This window comes from Eretmochelys imbricata, chromosome 15 (genome assembly GCF_965152235.1).
Source record: "Eretmochelys imbricata isolate rEreImb1 chromosome 15, rEreImb1.hap1, whole genome shotgun sequence".
Lineage (NCBI taxonomy): Eukaryota > Metazoa > Chordata > Testudines > Cheloniidae > Eretmochelys > Eretmochelys imbricata.
In genome coordinates, this window is record NC_135586.1 from 25671192 (window position 1) to 25694004 (window position 22813).

The window sequence follows — 22813 nt, forward strand, 5'->3', positions numbered from 1 at the left end:
TTGGAACTTCCCAACTCTGCCCAAACCCATATGCATTAATGCTCCCAACAATGGGGAGGGGGGGGGAGAACCCCCACAGAAACAGGGTTTTGGAAAACAGTTCAGCATTTAAAAGTTTTTATTTATTTATTTTATTTATTTGTTGAAGCTCAGAAGTTTAATTTGCTTTGGGTCTCAGTTTGGGGCAATAATTGGGGAAGAGAATTACATTAGCGCAAGCAAATTCAGTTGGGGAGTCCACCACAGGTTTTATAATGAGCCCAGTCTAGGTTGGGAGAGAGCTGTGGGAGTTTGCTGAGTGCCAAGTGGCTACCCATGCAATGCAGAAGTGGTAAATGACACGTACAGTTAAGTACCTTGTGTTATCAAGTTAAGTTTCAGTGTTCTTTTAAGAGTTCCCAGCTACCTGAAACAAAACTGTACTAAACCTCAGCTCTTGCTTACTTTAAAACTCCATGTGAAACACACTAAATTCTTGGCTCACAGAAGGTAGGGAAGTAGAGGGCAGTGAATGTGTGCATGCTAACCAACAGATGTCTCAGACAATATATGTGTGAGTGCTGGGAAAAAGGACAGATAATCCAAGATTTTAGTAATTACACTAAAACACAATCATTAAAATGGAAATGAAGATGCCAGATGTAATGTCCTAATTCAAATGTATATACTGAAAGCCCTTGGATTCCATTAAGTAATGACACCCAGGTTCTGTTCACGCTACATTTTCCTACGTTATCTGCACAGTCGTTCCTTCCTATTGGCAAAGCTTCTTTGAATTGATTCTGCCCGCTCATGCAGAACGACTGTGGTACTGCTTACAATAGTGAGTATTGTCCCATTGTTTGAAATCATTCTGTGTTCGTTATCTCAGGAGCACTGTTACAGTCCATTCACTAGCCTTGGGAGCAGGCATCGAGAGCTCTGCCAGTGCCATTTTGGTTTTACTTTTTCCATAACTTGAGGTTGTTGGCCAGTCTTTCAGTCTGGTGTGGACAAATTGTTCCTCCCTGACAGACCATACTGTAGATGGCTCTTCTACTATAACAAATCCCCTCAGTATATTGGGGAAATGAGTTAATTTCATCTGTCACAGAATATGGCAACAAAAGAAAATGAGCCCTTTTTATCTGGAAAATGAAGAGGAAGTATATGGCCCTTTCAATTACTCATAAATAGGATTGGCAGAATTGTTTTTTTCATGATTTCAACTAATAGTATCAATGTTTATTTTTAAGCATTTTTTAAATTTTTTTATCAGTTTACATTTTCATTGTGTGAAATTATGGGAGGTGTCAGACAGTAGGGTGGGGCCAGACAGCAATTGTTTAATGACTGTGGAGGTTGAGATTCAAAACATTAAAGCTTTATAACTGTTAAAACACAAATTGTCAACATCACAAGTCAAAATATACAAAATAAATATCCTTAAATCAAACGCTAGTAACTTCTCAAGCAGCATTTTTCTTTCTTTGCCTATCTGTAAATTACGATTATTATCGATGGAAATATTGTTCATTGGTTTGCTTGTGTTGGTTGAAATTGATGTTTACTGACATTTAGCAATAAAAATGTAATCTTTCTAGTCCTATTCATAAAGGAGCTTTGCATAAGTTAAATTGTGATCTTTCGGAAAGATGGCTCTTGGATATTTCCTAAAAGACTTCATTCAGTCTCTTGTTGATCCAGCTGTTGCAGTGAGCCATGTCATCTGATTGTCTGCCACTCGGGCTCCTTACCGCTGTGTTTTATTGATATAAATAATGCATCTTTGATCTGAAGTGACTTTAAGTTGCATAAATAGAAGAAGTCTTTGGAGCAGAGACAGAAAATTGAATAAAGAGTGGAAATTAAAAGTTGGGTATTTGTGGGAGATGGATAGCCTTGCTTAGCAGCCCTGGATGCAATACTTGCCATGTGAGAGAGAGTCTCCCTTTTGTTAATCCATTTCCTTGGTACTGGTAACAGTTTGGAGGATGTGCTTGTTATCTCAGGCCACATTGGTAATAGCGAAATCACAATGCATTAGTAAACTCTAATTTGGGTTTTTTTTTAAACTTTACTCAGATCTCGCACTTCTCTTGTCTTTTTCATCTGAGGACTTTTATCATCCCAAACTCCGTATTATCCTCATTTTACAGATGGGGGAAGCTTATACATGGAACAGCAAAGTGACTTGTCCGTGGTCAACAAGTCAGCAGCAGAACTGGGAGTGGAGTGAAGGAGTTCAGACTCCTAATTCTCTGCACTATGTAGTTATTTAGACTGTGTTCCCTTAATGAAGTACAATAGAAAGTTTGGGGAAAGAGTTGAAAGAGAAGAAAACATTAGTTTAGTTAAAAATAGGAAAATTATAATATGTGGTTGACTTCTGAGAGGCAAGATAAGGAAGGGAATGGCTTTGAGAGAGGCTGTTGAAATGTTCTCAGTCTCTCATTGAACATAGAAGTCATTTGTGAACTAACTGGACAGTCGCGCTGTTGTCTGACATCTTGAGACACTCACTTAAAATGTGGGCTATTAATCTAGTCTGCTGTGCTAATTGAATGTGCTTTGGAGTGAACCCCAAAGAGTTTAATTACATTAATGGTGCACAATGTTACACAAGTTTCGGATTTTTGCCATTCCCACTCAGTTGGTACCCTTTGTACATGCGTTATGTTTCTTTTGCTTTTCTTAAACAATTCAGCGATGATGTATCTTAAGAGTGTATATTTTAGTTGATGTGTATGCCAGTGCTGATAACTTGAGAATTTTCTGGATAAGCCCATATTTTTCTGAGAAGTTTTGCTTCACTTAAACTTTCTCCATAAAGTACTCGTCTAGTAAGGTCTTATCCAATGCCCAATTCAGTCTATGGAAGGACTGCCATATATTGGCCAGCCCTTACAGCGTGCTATATACAAGTGTTGGCATCTCCTCTAAGCTTGTGTTTTAACAGATTGCACCTGGAGGATCAGACATAACCATATCATTTTGCTTTGTGAGTAGCCTAAATAAGAGAAATGGGGGGGAGATAAACACACAACTTCAGGGTTACATTTTATCAGAAATGTTCAAGCAACTAGAACTGTTCGGATAAGGTTATGGTATCTGTTGTGGTTATCAAGGAAATAAAGTGCCACACAAGGGAAATCAGACTTCCTTTATCCGCAGCCAGGAAATTGCAAGTGTGTTATAAAATGCTTGGGACACATCACACTTGTGTGTAAAAACAACTGCCCAGATATACTTAGATTCTGCAGTGTTTTTATGTTATACTTGGATTGTATTTGTGGTTTTACTTTAAATAGAAAAAGCAAACCCTGAACTGCAAAGAGAGATCTTTAGCTACAGACAGAGCCCTCCAATGGCTTCACACTGGTTGACTTCTAGAAGTATTATTATAATTTGACTGTAACAGGGTTGGCTGGGATGACAAGTTTGAAAGACAAGTGATTAAATGTCCACTGCCTGCTGATAATCACAAGGGATGATCTTTCCTAAAACAGTGGAAAATATTACCGTTAAATCAACACAGAGATACTAGTTTTTTCTTAAGTCAAAAAATACGGCAATATTTTTTGTTTTAGTCAAAATGTTACACTCCCTGAAGAGTTAATAAAACCACATTCTTCACTAACTATTATTATTATGTAGGCTGAAGAGGTATTTGGTGCTTATCCATAAAGAGACTGTTCCTGTATTTCTTTCATAGGCCGAATTCACATTGACTTTAGTGGGTGTCTTGTCTGCATAAGGATAAACAGGGTTGTGCTCATTCCATAAATGAAGGTGAGAATGGGAATGAGACAAGCCAGGGCTTTGTGACAGTTTGATCTCTATAAATTTCTCAAGATGAAAATCAATTCTGATTCTCCCTTACTATTCGTCTCTTTTATGAGCAAAAGAGAGCTCTTTAGGAGACTACAAGGTAACACTAGCTTTTCTTCATGTTATTGGACCAGTCTGTTGCATTCCAATCTATAGATATGTCTATACTGAGGCTGGGAGAGTGCTTCCCGGCTTGACTAGACAGGATCAAGCTACCATGCTCTAAAAACAGCAGTATAGCTGGGGTTAGCATGATGGTGGCTCGGGTTAGCTGCCCAGGGATGGTGTCCTTAGCCTCTGTTTGCCAGAAGCTGGGAATGGGCAAGAGGGGTTGCATCACTTGATGATTACCTGTTCTGTTCATTCCTTCTGGGGCACCAGCATTGGCCACTGTTGGAAGATACTGGGCTAGATGGACCTTTAGTCTGAGCCAGTAGGACCGTCCTTAAGTACATACCCCCTAGGAGTCCATACTCACAGGGCTAGCCCAAGTTGGCCCATCCATGGTACCCTGGCTACACTGTTATTTCTAGTGCATTAGCTCAAGCCCGGCTAGTGCATGTAAGTCTACTTGAGTTAGGAAACATGCTGCCAATTGCAATGTACATGTACCTTAAAAGTGTCAAAAGTGAAAGAACACAATTCAGTAAAGGTTAGTTCCACCAAGTTCAGCAAACCTGACCCATATTACCATGCGATAGTGGTTTGCTCAGCAGGGTCTGTTGCAACTTTCCAGGTTGTTGCAGCTCTATTCTGTAAAAATAGCATCCTGAAGTTCCATGGTTATTTGCTCTTATTGACACTAGATCACATTTGCCCAGCTTACAAGTAAAATGCTTTTTGTTCTGACAGCCCCAGAAAGTTCTCCTGGGATCTGGCAGTGGAACTGGGAATCCCTTCGTGTACAGGGAGAATGGTCTTGTGATTAAGGCACTGGACAGACACTCAAAGTCAGGGTTCAATTCCCAGTTGAGCCACAGACTTCCTTTGTGACTTTGGAAAGGTTACATGGTCCGTCCCTCTGTGCTACAGTTCTCCATCTGTCAAGCTGCCACAATATTGTTTTTCTACTTCAGAGGGGTGTTGAGGATAAATTCAGTGATGTTTGTGATATGCTCAGATATTGCGGCAGTGGGGGCAAGGTAAGAACTTAGATCATAGACAGCAAGAAAGATTCTTTCTAGAGGCCAAATTGTACACTGCAATCTCATTCTTTTTCCCTCTCCAGATCTTGTCCTGTGCCTGAAAGAGCCATGCCCAGCTTAATTGTCATATCCCAGGTTGAGTCTGTGGGGCTGGCAGTTAGAAAAAAACATGTCTTTACTGGTTAAATGAAAACTTCTGGTCTGGAATGACAGGCACACAATAAACAGGGAGCCCCATGATGCCATTTTCAAAAGAATAGTGCTGTAGGAAGAGGTGATTTAGATTTCCAGCCAAACCGTTCATCCAGTTCTAGTACAGAAGAGATGGACTGCTCTCTTGTTGTTGGGATGGGGGTTATACATATAATTCCTATAATCTAAGGGAAGGGGAGTGAGACAGGAAGGTGAAGAGGAATTAAAGGAGGCTGACTGCTTATCCCATGTGATTTTCTTGGTCCTAATGAATAAAACAAAGGTCTGTGATCAGAGCTCTCTAAGCCTTTACACAGAGAGTTTCTGAGAGAAGCAGAGCAGTTGAGGCATTACTGAAGGAGGACTTGTGGCACCTTAGAGACTAACAAATTTATTTGAGCATAAGTGGAGCTACAGCTCACTTCGTCGGATGCTGCATTCAGTAGCATGAGCAGAGATTGTCATGTTAACGAGCCTCCCGAGTTCTGGAATAGGGGCAGGCAGAGGAAGCAGGCTTCCAGCATTGAGATGGAGCTGGAAGGGTCACTGTGATCGGACCAAGCACACACCCTTTCTCAAGGCGTTTAAGCAATACTTTTCAGAGTGTTGCCACCGTCCTAAAAAGTGCCAATTCCAACCCACAATAAATTTCAACCACAGCTGTGGCAGAGCAGAGCACAGTACAGTTGAAACTAGTGAAAGAATTTCTTGGCTTTAGAGTCTCAGCCACAGAAAAAAGGGGGATATGTGACTGGAAGTTTAAGCCTTGTTGGTAGCTGCTGAATGTCCAGCTGTTCTTGGGAAAGGCATTGGCGATGACACCCGTAGCTAAAGAGTTCCCCAGCAAGTCTATGATAAATAATCTGATTGGTGAAACAAAATCAAATTGGACTGGGGGAATTTAAACAGAATTGAGATGCTGCCCTGCCCCAAAAGGTCACAATGCAGTGGCTAGGAGATGTATGTGTTGCATGAAATTACCTCATGAAAAAGGGCAGTGGATGCCTGGCAAGCACGCACAAAATATTGATACACGACATTGTATTTTGCAAACATAGCCTGAGCATACGGTGAGCTCAGACTGATCTGACACAAGAACCAATGACCCAATATACCTCCTTCTTGTCTTGAGTCATTCTATCAGGGGCAATAAATGACTTCGTGATGCTTGGCAGACTGACTAGAGAACTCACCAGAATGAATAGCAACAACACTGTCTATGGGCTGGAGGAAATGACTTATATGGAAAGAAAGAATCAAATATATGTATAAAAACAACCATGGGGGGAGGAGGAAGATGTATTGGGTAATATGTTACTAATAATTAAAGGGTGCAAGTGACAGGGAAGGGAGAGAAATGATTTTTAGGCTGCTACAAAACAATAGATAACTAAGCAAAAGTAACATTAGACTGAAGATCTGGAAAATCTTTGTGGTAGTTAGATTTCTAAGAATGGCTTTCCTAAAGAAGCTGTGAATATCATGTGATACAAACAACTGAAAACTATATTCTGTGGGGAGCAGTTCTGCCTTGGCCAGGGGCAGAGGGCATGGAGGATGGCTTTACTAGGTCTGTCCCATCTCTATTCTCTGTGGGGCTGAGAGAGCCAGTCTTTACCCACTGCCTCGACTGCTTTTTTCCCCTTAATTAATTGTTAATTGGCTTCAATAATCCTGGGGCATTTCAGTGACCTCTTTGTGGCTCATTATATCAGAAGCACAATTGTGGCCAGTGATCTTAGGTCAGAGGCCTCATTGGAATGGTGACTGTCTGCAGAGCTTTCCTCTTTAGTATCATTCCCACTCAGAATGTGGGGGCTTGATACAATAATTGAAGTGCCAGTAACTCTGGACTTCCAATCTCACCTCTGTTGTTTTGAGCAAGTCCGTTAACTCATCTCTGCCTCCGTATCCCAATATGTAAAGTGTGGATAATGTTGTTTATTTGAAGGTTTGTGAGTATGAATTTGTTAATGTTTGTAAAAGACTTGAAAGTTGGAATGTGCTGTTTGTATGCCCTGTGCATCCGTCAGAGATAATCACCAGTTTAAGGGCATGATCGACCATGAGATTTTAAGTGGTCCTCATTGAAAATCCCAAGCAATGACATCTGCTTTAAAGTTGAATGTCCTGGTAATGGTGGCCATCATGTTTAACTTTGGAAGAAAGTGTCTGGAGCACAGTCATAAATATTGTTCGTTTGTGGATGTTTGGAAGGATCTCCCTTTCAGAAATGTGGTGCATTGGAATAAAATGCTAAATGATGTCATTATGCACTAGATGTTTCTAATATGTCAGTAAAAAGAGCGTGTATGTTGTGAAATAAAATATTTCCTCTTCTCTCTCTCCTCCTGTGCCACTAGTTTGGAAGCTCATATTCATTATTCCATTTTGCCCACAAGTAGAGCTGCATGCAATATTCATGGGAAAACCTGATAGCACCGTTTGAAACTCTCCTGGATAGGAAACCAGACAAAGCTTTGACCAGGGATAAATACCTGACCTACGCAATTTGGATCCAGACTTCAAACCTCCCAAAATTCGGAGTGTGAGTTGTAGCTGGGTCTGGCTTTTTAGTTAGGTTCATTATAGAGAGAGAGGAGCCGGTCATGAAATCCAGCTCTGGGTTTGGATTATATGAAACGATCCCCAACTTTAAATCAGTGGCAAAACTTCCATTGTCTTTAGTGGTGCAGACTCTGACCCATTGAACATCAGTGCAGTTTTTGGGTCACTGTGGTCAAGGATTAGTGAACTTACCAGTCTCTCTAGATTTCAAATGCCTGGTAACATCCCAGAGACCTCTTTATGGCAGATTGGTTAGCTCTGTGTAATTAATGCCACTAAAATCAACTCAGTGGTGATTTAGAGTCTTCTACTAAATGAATAATGTTCCTGTAGTGTGTTAGTTTTGCTGGTAACTGGCATGTTGTTGCTTTGCAGGCCTTCGGAAGGTAATGGTGAGAGCCCACCGGCAGGCGTGGTGCTGGCAGGATGAATGGTATGGGCTCACCATCGAGGACATCCGGCAGCTCGAGAAGGAGGCACAGCTGATGCTGGCTCAGAAGATGGCCCAGTTCAGCTACAGTGAAAATGAGGCAGAGCAACACGGAGCCAAAGATTCCCCAGGCGAGAACGATGCTGAAAGCAAGGCCATGTCCTCTGACGACGTGGCAGACGCTGCTAGTAATATTGGTGAAGCCATGTCTGGGAGAGGGATAACCAAGCAGTGGTCCACATCTTCCAAATCCTCGCGATCTTCAAAAAGAGGAGGTGAGATGTTCATAATGGGATTAATTGCATTAGGAAAAAACATACAACTTTTGCCTTGGTTCAAGCATAAAGTGTGCTGATGTAACATGCTGGGTAAGTGTGATCTTGTCTCATTTTAGTGGCTAGCCCATATGATGGGTCAGAGTTTATTTATTGCTACAAGCTGACAGAGTCGCTGCTTTAGCCTGTGCATGTGGTGTGAAAGTCCCCTCTGATGGAGCTGTGTTGAGGGTTATGCCCATGCTGCAACAGCAGCTCCTGAAATGACATTGCCATGAATTCCATCACGGTTAAATAAATTACGAAAAGGGGAAATGAGGGAAGGCAGTGAGAGCTGGTGGCAGTGATTGTTGTCAAAGAAAACAAGCAGGGCACCACAGAGGGGGGATTAGTCCCTGTTGTTAGTGACATGGAAGTTTTTATAAGGTTTAATTCCTCAGGCGATGATCTCTCTCTGGACATGTGCCTGTCTGATGTGAAATGCTAGATGCAGAGAGAGAATCACTGAATACTCCTTGATCTGATTAATTGTTAGATTCCATGTCTCCTGCTTTGGATTTCTCTGAAATACAGTTAGTGACAGGCATAATCCTCCCTGGTCAGAGATACATGTTACTGCTTGTCGTTCATTTCCAAGGAGGGGGTTGGCTCCCAGGCTGCTGCAATGTAGTTTGCACAGCTAATCACCATAATTGGCCTTTTGGGAAGATAACGCAGGTCATCACTGTCAGTGAAGAGAGAGGTGAATGACAGCTGTTGCATTTTGCTACTGTTGATGTCCTCTAACCATCATCCATGGCTAAGGAGATCAGATGCCACCATGGATCATATTTGTTACCTTTTAAATGCCGTGCAGGAAAAAATGTCCAAGAGGCTCCAATGAACCTAACTGAAGGACTCACTTCAGACCCATGAATCTCCCCTGTGCAGTAGGAAGTCATATTCTCTCAAGTGTCCTTTACTATAGACTCCTCATTTTCTTGAGCCACTCTTTGAAAAAGATGACTCCTGACATCTTAACTCAGTGTTTCTGTCAGGCACAAGTCACATCGAAGACAGTGGCAGGGTTTACAGTAGCAAAAAAGTTGTGTGTGTTTTGCAGTAGGTTAGCTATCTCACTGCAAAATCCTAGAGTGAAAATGTGGCCCATTGAAGTTCTTGGGGCCAGAATTCATCCCTTTGATGTAGTTGGGCGAAGTGAACCACACAAGACAACCTACAGTTCTTCTTAGAGTTGTGTCCCTGTGGGTGCTCCACTTTAGGTGTCTTGGTGCCCTGCGCTTCTAATTGGAGATTTATAGTAGCAGTGCCCCAGTTGGCTACACATGTGCGGCAGCCGTCTCGCACCACTCTGAGCAGTTACCCTGCCTGTGCAGCCAACCGTCCCCCAGTTCCTTCTCTACCTCCTTTGGCTTTGGCCAGAATGACAGCAGCACCTCTCAGCTTTCGATATTTCTTATTTCAGTTCTTTCCCGGTTAGTACCCTTTCTTTATTAATTTCTCCTTAAATTTTTCTTTACCATTAAAAAAACAAAAAAAATATTTCCTCTCCTAGTCCTCCCCTTTCCCCCGCCTCATGCGGGTAATTACCCAGCAATAAAAGAGGCATAAGAATGGAACTATTCCCATTCTTGCTTTCAACATAGCCTCTCAGACATGCCGGGCTCTCCAGGTTTCAAATGCTGTCTGACTTGCAGTCTGAAATGCCTGCCATCACTGTCTCCCCTAATCTGCAACAGGACTGTCCAGATTCTCACAGACAACTTGGCGACTATGTTTTATATAAATTGCCAAGGAGGGGCCTGATCTTATCCACTCTGTGCAGAAGCAGTTGCCTCTGGCAATGGTGCATCTACAACAACATAGGCATCATGACATTCTACCTGCCAGAATGCCACAGCAGACCAGCTAAACAGGAACTTTTCACAAACGCAGGAGTGGGAGATGGATCCCGCAATCCTAAAAACTATATTCAAACAATGCGGATTCCCCTCAATAGATCTTTTCGCAATGGCCCACAATGCCAAGTGCCCGCAGTACTGTTCCCGGGCCAGGCTGGGACACGACTCTCTGGGTGACGCCTTTCTTGTGAAATGGGAAGCCCCACTTTTGTATGTCTTCCCCCCAATTCCCGTTCTGAGCCGTGTCCTTCACAAGATCAAGCAAGACAAATCCAGAGTCATCCTCACTGCACCAACATGGCCCAGACAAACGTCGTTCCCGTACCTGAAACAGATGGTTGTGACACCACCATGAACCCTTTTCCTCATGCCTTGTTTGGTGACACAGGACACCTCCATCACCGCCAACATTTCAATACTCCATCTCAAGGCGTGGCTGATCTGTGGAGGACAGAACTTCAGACAGACTGTTCCAAGGAAGTACAAGACATACTACAGAACAGCCGACGGCTGACCACACGAAAGACATACACACAGAAGTGAAAACGGTTCTGTACCTGGTGCCAGGAAAAGCAGATTATTCCACAATCGGCCCCACTACCCATAATCCTTGATTACATACTGACACTAAAAATAATCGTGATTATCTACTAGCTCATTCATAGTGCATCTAGCAGCCATCACCTCCTTCCACACTAAGGTGGACGGAGTCACCATCTTCACTCACCCACTAAGCACTTCCACCAGGGCTTAGAGAATAGGTATGCCACATTATGGGACCCGACTCCCATGTGGGATCTCAATCTCGTTCTCCGTGCCCTCATGGGCAAACCCTTTGAACCACTAGTGACCTACTCATTGTTGTACCTATCCATGAAGGTCGCCTTCCTAGTAGCTATCACATCAACAAGAAGGGTGGGAGAGCTGGGTGCCCTAATGGCTCACCCACCTTATACCACATTCCTCAAAGACAGAGTAATCCTACGACCACATCCTAAGTTCCTACCCAAGGTTGCCTCCCCCTTGCATCTCAACCAGCCCATTTACTTACCTGTATTTTCCTCAAACTGCATGCTGACAACAAGCGGCGTCCCTTCACACGCTGGATATCTGCAGAGCGCTAGTGTTCTATATAGACAGAACAAAAACATTTAGAAAATCATCTAGACTGTATCCACAACAGGACATTCCCAAGGTCAAACCAGCTCCAAGCAGAGATTTTCTAAGTGGATATCTACCTGTCTCCAATTATGTTACCAAAACTATGATCTGCAAGCTCCCTCTGGACTTCGCGGACATTCCACTAGAGTGCTATCCATGTCGATAGCCTTTCTCAATAACGTATCCATCACGGACATTTGTAAAGCAGCTACCTGGGCATGAGCCCATACCTTTACCAAACACTGTTGCTGTGATGCACAATCAGCCGCAGACGCTCACTTTGGACTCTCGGTGCTCTCCACCGTACATACATCAACTCCGAAGCCCCTCCTCTCCACCGAGGGGCACTGCTCAACAGTCACCTAAAGTGGAGCACTCACAGGAACACTCTTTGAAGAAGAAAAGGTTACTCACCTTGTGCAGTAGCTGAGGTTCTTCAAGATGGTAGTTCCTGTGAGTACTCCACTACCCCCTGCCCCCCCCACTTCGGAGTTTCATGTTGATCCTTTGGGGTAGAGAAGGAACTGGGGGATGGTTGGCTGCACACATGGGGTAACCACTCGGAGTGGCGTGAGATGGCTGCTGCGTGCATGGCCAACCAGGGCACCGCTACTACAAATTTCCGATTAGAAGTGCAGGGCGCCAAGACACCTAAAGTGGAGCACCCACAGGAACAACCATCTCGATGAACCTCAGTTACTCCACAAGGTGAGTAGCAATCTCTTCACTTGCTACACACTTACCTGGAGATAAAACTACCACTTGCCTTGGCTATGCTGGGATTTTACAGTGACAGAGCTATCTCTTGTTAGCTATCTCCTTGTAAAAAACACACCATTTTTGTCCCCTGGTGTAGACATGGCCAATGGAAATTGCAGTTCTTCAGCATCTCTCAGGATTTCATTTTAACGGCTTTCACTGGTAGCAAAACATGATTTTTAAACTTCAGATTGGCGTGGATTTTACTGGAAAAACTGATGAAAGGAGTGAATTGCAATGAGCTGGGAAATACGTCACGGCGATATTTTAATCCTCTTTCATGCTAGGTTTAAGAAACGGCAGCATATTCACATACATAAATGCGAAGAGCTGTCTGGATTTACAACTGCCTTTGACAAGAAAGAGTCCGGTGGCACCTTAAAGACTAACAGATTTATTTGAGCATAAGCTCTCGTGGAGGCCATGCATCTGAAGAAGTGAGGTTTTTACCCACAAAAGCTTATGCTCAAATAAATCTGTTAGTCTTTAAGGTGCCACCGGACTCCTTGTTGTTTTTGTGAATACAGACTAACACGGTTACCCCCTGATATTTGACGAGAAAGTAACTCTCTCTCTTTGTATGCAGATTTGATCCGTTTTGCACTGCCTAAGCAAGACCCCTGGTGTGAGTGGGGCTCTTGTCACCATCCCATATATTATTATGTGCTCTATTTTTAGAAACTAGCATGCGAGTGCATTTGACGTCATTCCAGTGTGATTTAGCTCGGCTATGCCAATCACACTGCTCGCTATTCCCAGAGGGGTTGATGGTGGGATAGTCGGGGGCTACAGAACCAACTAAGCTGTAATTAACTGCCTCTGCTCAGGGTCGCAGTGGTCTTATCACATGACAATTAGGAGGTAAAATTAGAATCGGAAGTATCTGACTCACATATTTAACCCTGTTACAGCAATAGCATAAATAGTTTTCATACAGCCATTACAATAACATGAGCCATTCAATGTCCTTTGTGTGCTAAATGAACATTTTAACCCTGCTGTGTTACATTAGAATGCTGCTGCTGCTACATGTACTTTGTGTGTGCTCCCTGTTCTATAACATTGACTGGTGCACCACAATCATGAGTGAAACTGAGAGAATGAGAGCAAGAGCTGGTCTCTCTTGCTTCTTTGTGTATGATTTTCACTTTAGCTGACTTAGTATCTTGTGAAGAGCTCAGCTGAAAAGAGTTCACAGTAGCTAGTTTCTAAATTGCATTTTGAAAGCTAACGCCACAAAAGGTTTACTTAGCACAATGATCTTTGAAATAGAAAATGAAAGGGATCAAGTAGATGTAAGAAAAGGGAGGCAAACAGACGCTGAAGGAATTGTCATGTTCTCTTATTCTCACTGTATTAGTGTAAATCTGTCCATAGTGCACACTGAGAGCTTCCATAAAAATAGTTCGACCACATTTTATTTAAATCACCCCATTTAAAGTTCAAATAGATCTCTGTTCCAATTGGTATGGAAGCAATTTCCTTCTAGAAAACAGATTATTTCTCTTCATGCTGTTCCATATAGTTTCCCATCTGAAAGTTAGTGGAAGCTGTAGCAGAAGGCTTACAAATCAGACTGTTTCCTTTTTAATTGCAAACTTTAAAAACAAAATGATTTTACACATCCTACTAATGGTTATAAATAGCTGCCGTTCAAAATAGCGTAAGTGTGATACAAACAGCTTGCTTTAATGTGGCAGCTTGCGGGCAGGTTATAACCACAGTAAGCAAACAGGACTTGTAAAGTGGTACATTGACATCACACCAGCATCACTGGAATATTGTGCCTTAATCTATCACTGCAGTGATAGATTTTCACAAGGTGCACATGACTATGTTCCTGTAGCGAAGACCATGTCAGGAACACCCTGCCTTGTTTATGTAGCTTTCCGCATACGCCTTTTTTTTGTTTTTTCCAGCAAGCCCCTCCCGCCATAGTATATCCGAGTGGAGGATGCAGAGCATTGCCAGAGATTCAGACGACAGCTCAGATGATGAATTCTTTGATGCACATGGTATGTGGAACCAAAATGGTGATCAGTTGTTTTATCTTCTTAAAGGGTGGAATTGGGAGGGGAGTAGGCAGTGAGACCACCTGCCTTGCTTGAAACTGTATTTTCTATTTAAGGGTTTCATGCAGCATTGATGTAATTCAGAGCAGCACCCAGCAGACTATTTCATTTAACTGGGCAATATTTAAAGTTTAATGTAATCTGTCTGATTATTTTTTAACATGAAATGATCTTGAGTTCTTTTAATGTATGGAACTTTGGGGTTTTTTTGGTGCGAATGCACCTGGGTAAAGTTCTGCAATTCTCTACACAAGCTGTGGATGTAACTCTTAATATTTCTGATTCAGCATGACTGAGTTTGTTTGTTTTCAAATAGCCAAGTGGTAAAGCTCATAACAAGTAGAGTCCTGTCTAAGTAAGAAGAGACCCTAGTCTGTCTTTAGTAATAGTCCTTTTTAACACCTTGTATGCCTGCACGAAGAAATGCAAAAGGGAGTGAAGGGAGATGTCAGAGTTCACCAGCATTGAAAGTTTTTTTTTTCCTGTAAGAATTCCTGAAATGTTTTACTTGTGGCACCTTAGAGACTAACCAATTTATTTGAGCATAAGCTTTCGTGAGCTACAGCTCACTTCATCAGTATGCATCCGATGAAGTGAGCTGTAGCTCCCGAAAGCTTATGCTCAAATAAATTGGTTAGTCTCTAAGGTGCCACAAGTACTCCTTTTCTTTTTGCGAATACAGACTAACACGGCTGTTACTCTGAAACCTGAAGTGTTTTAGTGTGCTGTAGCTCTCTCCACATATTTTTGTGTTCGCTGCTTGTATCTAAAAGGAGGATGCTCTGCTCTACAGGACTCATATTGTATATTTTACGTATTTATTCAGTATATATTTGTTAAGCACTGACAGTGAGCTCAGCACTGGTACAAAGCACTAACTACCAAGACACCCTTCTCCAAACAGCCTTCCAATGATCATCTAACAAGCTGGCTAACCTGCACTGCCAGAGCTGGCAAATGGAGTTGCTGGTACCATTTTGTAAATAGTATTTCGTTTGTTATTGACCATAGCAAGTAATACAGCTGAAGTGATGTACTCCAGAAAAGTTTTGATATCAAATATTACAAATATGCCCCAGATTCTCAGGCTTTCCTTCAAATGTTTTCTTGTGGGAAATAGCACGCTGCTATAGAGTAAGACTGCAGGTTTGTGCAGGCTAAGAGGCTGCTTTGAGTACAGGTTGGCTCAGGGTTGAAGCCCTAAGTGTCACTGGCCCAGAAGCCAGGGCTAACTTATTTTATGTGTCTTTATTTATTAACTTCTATAGTTCCTGTAACAACTGTACCTCAGGGCTTTATGATAGCAATATAAACATATGAATATAAGTGAGTCATCTAAACAAACTCATAGCTATCCACCATGCATTTTACCTTTTAATCGCTGACTGATAGAATCTAGAAATGGACAACATTTGCTTAAATCATCTAGCTCATCTGCTGCAAATGAAAAATTCCTCCGTATTCTGCTTTGACTGCGTCCTATTCAGTCTAGGTTGAAATTTGCTTAATTTGATTGTTTTTTTTGTTCACAAATCGATGTTCTCGACAATGCATATTAAAGCTACTCTGGTTTTTTGGGTAGTGACAATCTGCTACACCCTTTATTGCAGACTAGACGGCTCTCTCATTAGACACCAACTGCACTGGATTTGTGAATATGGAATGAGTGTTTCTTACAGTAAATACTGTAAGAGAGGCTTGCTGGGCCAGTACCATGGAAACTAAGTGTCGATTGGGGTATGAGTCAATGATGAATTCAGCTCCTCATGAGTGCTTCCCGTATACATTCAGGTTTCCTTGCTGAATAGTGAGTGTAATCTGAGCCTATAAAGATTTTTATCTTGTTAGACTTTCCACATGTTCTCAGTCACTGGCATGTTCTGGTAAGGAGAGTTAAAAATACAGTAATATCTATACTGTAATAAATTATAATAGGAGTAATGTTATATTTGGTGATCATTTAAGCAGCAGTAAGACCTATAATTAAACCTCTCAAGGAAATGAGTTCAATATTTAGATTAAGTTGCTGGAGAAGCTTTGAATTTAATCTCCCCCTTTTTGTTCTCTGTCTGTTTGACACACACGATTTCTCTGGTGTATTCCCGTTGGCAGAGGTATCATGTGGTGTTACCTGTTCGTTCATTCTCTCTGTGCAGTGAAATCAGATCAACTCAAGTTTTATTCGGGTTGGAAGAATTAAATGGCATGCTGACATTACCATTTCCAGGTCGCTATCTTTTATGGTTGAAGTGTTATTAAAAGCACTAAAAATAAACAGTCTTTGCGCAGCAGTGCATTCAACCCCCTTTATATAACTCTTAGCTGTTTATCAGATTTTCTGAAAAGAATAGGGTTTCAAAATCTTTTTGTTCCTGATCCAAAGAACCTTGTAACTAATGGTCTTATTAGTAGCTGTAAAGCAACAAAAAAAAAGAGAACCTTAGCCTGTGAATCTGAAGATTATAGCTTTTACATCTTGGAGATAGCTGAAATTGCAGTCATTTTTATGTTTATAACTCTTCGTTAAATTTACCTCTTCAGGAAAAAAAATCGCTAAGCCTGGAACGATAAATACAATTAAAACACAATTAACCTTCAGTGATAAATATGATTTCAAATCAGGATTACATAAAAGCTGAACAAAAGCAGTGTTTTATGTGCAGATTTGAGGGGTCATTAATTGGTTTCTCTGCAGTGTCAGAGGGAAGAGTGCCCAAAAGTCAGAGATGGTCTGCTTAAGAATTGGCCTCTGACTGTGGGCAGTCTACAGGGAGGGGGTTTTGTTAGATGAAAGAAGAGTTTTAGAATAATGATATTGATACAGTGCCTGTCATCTGACAAGCTCGCTATGCTTAACAAATAGTAATTTAATGAAGGTGAAAGTTGTATGAGGCATAATATTACACACTCTCTAGTAACACAGATTCTAATGCTCTTCAAAGACACATTTGCTTTGCTGCTATGTCTCCTGAGTCTGGACAAGAAATACTAATGAAGTCACTTAATAACTGTGTTTAATTAAACCTGTCCCTGCAGATAGCTGTGCTTGACTGAATAATGGTGATAGCTCGTAGGAAGATAACTGGTGCACCGCAAATCCAATAGTCTTTCATACATTTCCATTTGAGAATTCTAATACTTTTAATAGAGCAGATTTTGCTGGTGGGTTTTTACTAAGTTCCACTCTGCAGTGTAGGAGAAACAAATATTTAATATGCTCCAGCTTCCAAGTCTCAAAACTGAAAAAAGAAAAAATCACTTAACAACTTCCTGGCTAGCAATCAGGCAGGTGTGTCAATAGGGGTGTTATACAGTTAAGTCTGTTTGCTTGCCAGACTTGGCATTTTTCAAAGGTGATTTGAAAGAATTTTTCACTTGCTAAGACATGAGCTCAGAGTTCTGAGCAAACTATGATGTCATTATTACATACATCAAACATTTATAGGAGCCTAACACCATACTATCAGAGAGCACTTTATCCAGCTTAAAATTGCATCCAAGACCTTGTCCAGGAATGAGGAGCCATTGCACTATTCCCTCTTTTAGCTCACGTGCTTACAATCTAGAGAACAGAGTGACACCATTGGGTGGGTCTACATGTTTAACTTTTGCCAGTACAGGAATGTTGACAAGGGGTGCAATTTTTTAACAACATGTTTGTATCGGTAAAGCCCTAGTAGTTATACCAGCAAAAAAAATTGCTTTACCTGTATAGCTTATTTCATTCAGGGATATAAGCTATACTGGCAAAAGCACTCTTTTGCCAGTATAAGCTGCGTATACTCTAGGTGAGTTTGTCAATATAGCTATCCTGGCAAATCTGTTCTAGTATAGACTAGGCCTGGTGCCCGGGATTTCTAGCCCATGGTCAGTATAAAGTGGAAATCCTGTGCAAAGTGGGTGTCTTGTTGCTCTTCCTAAATGTGACCAGGTTCAGGCTTAGATTTATTCAAATTTATTAATGCCCAAAATAGCCTAGGGAATTAAGTTTGCTTTATTCCTTTTAGGTACTTTGGTGTTAAAAATAATGATACTTAGCACCCTTTAATCCAAAGATCTCAGAGCTAGACAAACAAGGCAGCTAAGCTTCCTAACTCCTCTGGGAGATATGTATGACAAATGTAGGGATTGCTGCACCCACTCCTGAAATGCAGTAACTCCTGAAGTGGATCATGGTGCCTATTTATTATTTGTATTTCTGTAGCACGTAGGAGCCTTACTCATGGGCCAGGACTCCCACTGTATTACATTCCGTACAAACACAGAACAAAAAAGACGGTCCTTGCTCCAAAGTGCTTACCATATTAGTATAAGACAAGAGACAGCAACAGATGGATACAGGCAGACAGGGAGCACAAAGAAACAATGGGTATGACTACCCTACGGCAGAAAAAAAACTTACTTCAGCGAGTCTCCGTGGCTGGGTTACCTGACTTGGGCTTGCAGGGCTAAAAATAACAGTGTAGACATTCCAGCTCGGGCTGGTGGCCAGGCTCTGAAACCCAGTGAGGGGGAGGGTCTCAGAGCCTGGGCTCCCACCTGAGCATCTACACTGCTATCTTTAGCCCCACAGTATCAGCCCCTTGAGACTAATTCAGCTGACCTGGGCTCTGAGACTTGCTGGCATGAGCTTTATTTGGTCTGTGTAGATGTACCCAATGAGTCTGTGTCAGTCAGTACGATGGGCAGTGGTCTCAGCCCTCCAGCCCTCATCAGGTTGTTTTTGGAGGCATCATGGCAAAGGAGAGTTTAGATGGATGATAGTGAATTAGTTTTGTGGGTGTTTATGGGGAGCTCCTCCCAAGCTTGAGTACAGGCATGGGAGAAAGCACGAACGTGCTTGTTAGAAAATGTAACAAATGGGCAATGGAGGCTGATCAGAGATGGGAGTCAACGTTGTGATAGTGAAAGAGAGGTGGTAGGCCAAGAGGGGATAGGCCATCAAGGGCCTTGAAAGTGAAGACCAGAGCTTATGTTTGATGCAGCAGACAAGGGGGGTCAGTGGAGGGATGCAAAGAGAAGGTTGACATGGTCAAAACAATGGGCTAAGAAAACTGTTTGCAACAGCATTCTCAGTGGATAAGAGGGGGGCAAGATTGCGTTTGTCAAGGCCAAAGAGAAGGATGTTACAGTATTCAAGACGCAAGATGGTGAAGGCTTGTATGAGAGAGTTAACTGTGTGGATGGATAAGAAAGTCTGTGTCTTAGAGATGTTATGCAGGAAAAATTGGCAAGATTTAGACAATCCCTGTATTTGAGGACCTAGAGAGAGATCCAAGTTGAAGATGGTGCCCTCTGTACAAGCGTGAGTGACAGTCAGTATGATGATGGTGTCCACAGTGATCGAGAAGGGAGATAGCAAGGAGGGCTGGAGAGGGGGGGATCAGGAGCTCTGTTTTAGGCACATTGAGCTTGAGCTGGTGGCTACACGACCACAAGGAGATGTCAGCGAGACAAGCCAAGGTTTTAGTTTGGACAGAAGGAGACAGGTCTGAAGTAGTAGGGGTAAATCAGTGAGGCTTTTTAAAATCATACAACAGTGTTTACAATATAGTTTAGGACAGAAAACGTGTCAAGGAAAACACCAACACGTGGATTCTAACAACTAACAAGAATTTAAATCTACTTATACATATTTCAGAGCTATACACAGATTACTTGTATACTCCGGTGATTAACTTAAACATCTTCTCTTTTGTATTTAAAATGCATTTTGCTCTCACTGTCCTGAGAGCTGGTGTCTGTATAAGATTCCAGGATAGTCACTCTCTGTGTGTCGCTCTGAAGCCTAGAAGGTCTATTGCGTCAATGTGAAGCAATGGAGACAGCTAGAAGAGGATTGAGAACTCTTTTTGTTTAGAATATCACCAGGTTCAATCATCACTGAGATTTGTGATATGTTACCATCCAGTGTTTAAGTCTTCAGCCATTTTGACTTTACAAATTGTATCTGTGCTTCGTACAGCTACAGTACATGTATCTATGCCATGCCAAGAATCCTAGACCATTGTCATACCAGAGGTAACTCAGCCAGTCACCATCCTTACTCTGCAGCTAATTTGCATGTTTTTATGCAATTTTATGCAAATTTAACCAATTTTATGGTTACATGAGGGAGACTGCACAGGTGGTGGGTTTCGTGGCCCAACTGCCAGATCCACGTGACAGCACGAGCATTCAGCTACTAGTAGATTATACAAACACATTTAAACATTATCTTGCCTCAAATTGCAATGAGGTTACACAGAATTAATAAAGGTATTCTTTTATTTATAGACATGCTGTATTTTTGTAATGTGTGTATGTGCGTGCATACACACGTCTGCACATACATATACAAGTGTATCAAAAATATTTTTTCTGTCTTTAAAGAGGACTTTTCTGACAACGAAGAAGGGTTCCCGAAAGAAATCACCAAATGGAGTTCCAACGATCTCATGGATAAAATTGGAAGTTCTGAATGCGATGTCCAGGGTAATTTATTTCTTTTTACTTCACACTGTACATAGCATTTTTTACAGTCACTTAATTTAATCTTCATGACCAGCCTCTAAAGAAGATAAAATTTGTTACCCCCGTTTTACAGCTGGAGAAACTGAGGCAGAGAGAAGTGACTTGCCCAATGCCCTGGAGAGATTCAGTGTCCAAGCAGGAGTTAGGAATAGGGAGATCTTGTCTTTCAGACTCTCTCTCTCTCTCTCACGTTCCATTTCAGTTTGATTTCTTACTATAACAAAAGCAATTATCTGATAAAATGATTAAATGCTGTGGTGTGGTCTTAAATCACCCATACATTCCTCAGACTTCTTAACCCCTTCTTCTTCCTTGCTCCCTCCCCACACAACAGGGGTTTCTGTTAGGAGAAGGTTTAGCCTTCTCACCTGTATCCTCCTCGTCTGATAACATCTTCCTCTCTAAGCCTTCTTGAAGTGCTGAAAGGAAATTGACTCATCAAGTTAGACTGATTCATCCAGTGATATGGGTGTGGTGAAGATTACACTTGGGCTTTCTTGAGTCAAGTAAATCCACGCATGCAGGAGCAGGTCAAACCCCATTCCCTTGTTAGAGTTCAAATAGCCTCTTCCATGCTCCTGTGCAGCTGATGGTTTCTAACAGCTGTGCCAGGGTATCTCCCACTGCCGCTCTTTAGTTGCTTGAGAAGAACAGTTATCTCCTTGATGAAGAGACATGTGGCCAAATTTAGACTGTTGTTAGCAATTTGCAATTCCATTTCCTTCAGTGGGCTCCTGCCTGCTCACACCAAATCTGAATTGTGCCCCTTTTTTTCAAAATATGGGCTGTGTCCTCAGTTCTACAGCTGGATATCCTTTAGAAAAACCTTCATGTTAAAAAAGAGAGAACTACTAGGACATTTAATGATGGCGTAGCTCATGGGTTCTCAGCTTGGGAGGTGACCAAAAAGTGTTGGGATCACACATACCCCATCTTTCCCAAATTGCTAAATGGGAGAGGTAATCTGAGTAGGTGGGAGGTGGATCCTGATGTTGAAAAAATTGAGAACCACAGCCAGTGCCATCATTTATATAGCTGCTGTATAGAATGGAGTCTGGCTGTACTTATATTAGAAACCTCTTTAATTCCAGATGACTTGTATCATGAAACATCAACAGAGTACCATGTTGGTTCCAGTGTGGAAAGGCTAAGCATCATAGAGGTAAGCATTTAGCTTGCATCGAATTAAAATCCCCTATTTGTTTAGAGAATGTAGCTGGTGAAGTGATGGAGTAAATAGCGAACTTCATTGCTGCAGATGTTTTTTATGTGTCCCTTGTGGCATCTCTGTGTCAGGGAGCTAGTTCATGACCATGCTTACACAGTTACTTCATTAAGGTACCTACCTATGGAATATTGTTAACCACACATAAAAAACTACAAAGCTTGTGAATGGCAATCATAAAGTTCCTCAGCTGAAAGAACAAATGATGTACCCTTGAACTAGCCTAGCAGCAAACATATTCAGAAGTAGCTGTCAATGCACTGTTCAAAACCCTGTTTGAAAATCATTTTCAAACTTGGTTACAGAGATGGATCCAAATCTGAGCCCCAGATACAAACAGCCCTGATGTACTGAGAAGTTGTGAGCTCTTTGTGATTCAGGCTCATCTTTCGTTGTAGCACAAAGTGGAGCAGGGATTTTTATTCCTCCCTCTAGAGAGACATGCAAGCTCAAATCACATTATGGACAAATCCTCCCCACCCCCCACCAAAAACCCTCTAGATTTGTTCCAAAATTAACATGCGCAGAAATGAGGTGGAAAACCAATCGAGTGAGGGTGTAATAGAGTAATTCTAAAATCTGTTAATTGTTCCTTATGGGGAGGAGCCATGTTTTTATTTTACAAGTTTAACAAGTCTTAATTATCCAAGTGTAGTTGTATTTCCAGAAACATGTCTTGAAGTAATTTTCTAGGGCTTGATCGGATTAAAGAATCCAAAGAGCCCTCTCCACCCCTAAGCTAGTCAGAAATTCCTTGGGTGT

The 22813-nt window shown here is 41.8% G+C and overlaps 1 protein-coding gene across 3 annotated transcripts in view; it reads left to right on the forward strand.

Moving 5' to 3' along the window:
• PITPNM2 (phosphatidylinositol transfer protein membrane associated 2) overlaps positions 1-22813 on the forward strand; it is a 217989-nt gene that overhangs the window by 148375 nt on the left and 46801 nt on the right. For all 3 annotated transcript variants that reach the window (XM_077834846.1, XM_077834847.1, XM_077834848.1), the window contains 4 exons: positions 8091-8420; positions 14161-14256; positions 20686-20787; positions 21918-21988. In XM_077834846.1, the coding sequence (XP_077690972.1) occupies positions 8091-8420; positions 14161-14256; positions 20686-20787; positions 21918-21988 (599 nt within the window). The remainder of the gene's footprint in view (positions 1-8090; positions 8421-14160; positions 14257-20685; positions 20788-21917; positions 21989-22813) is intronic.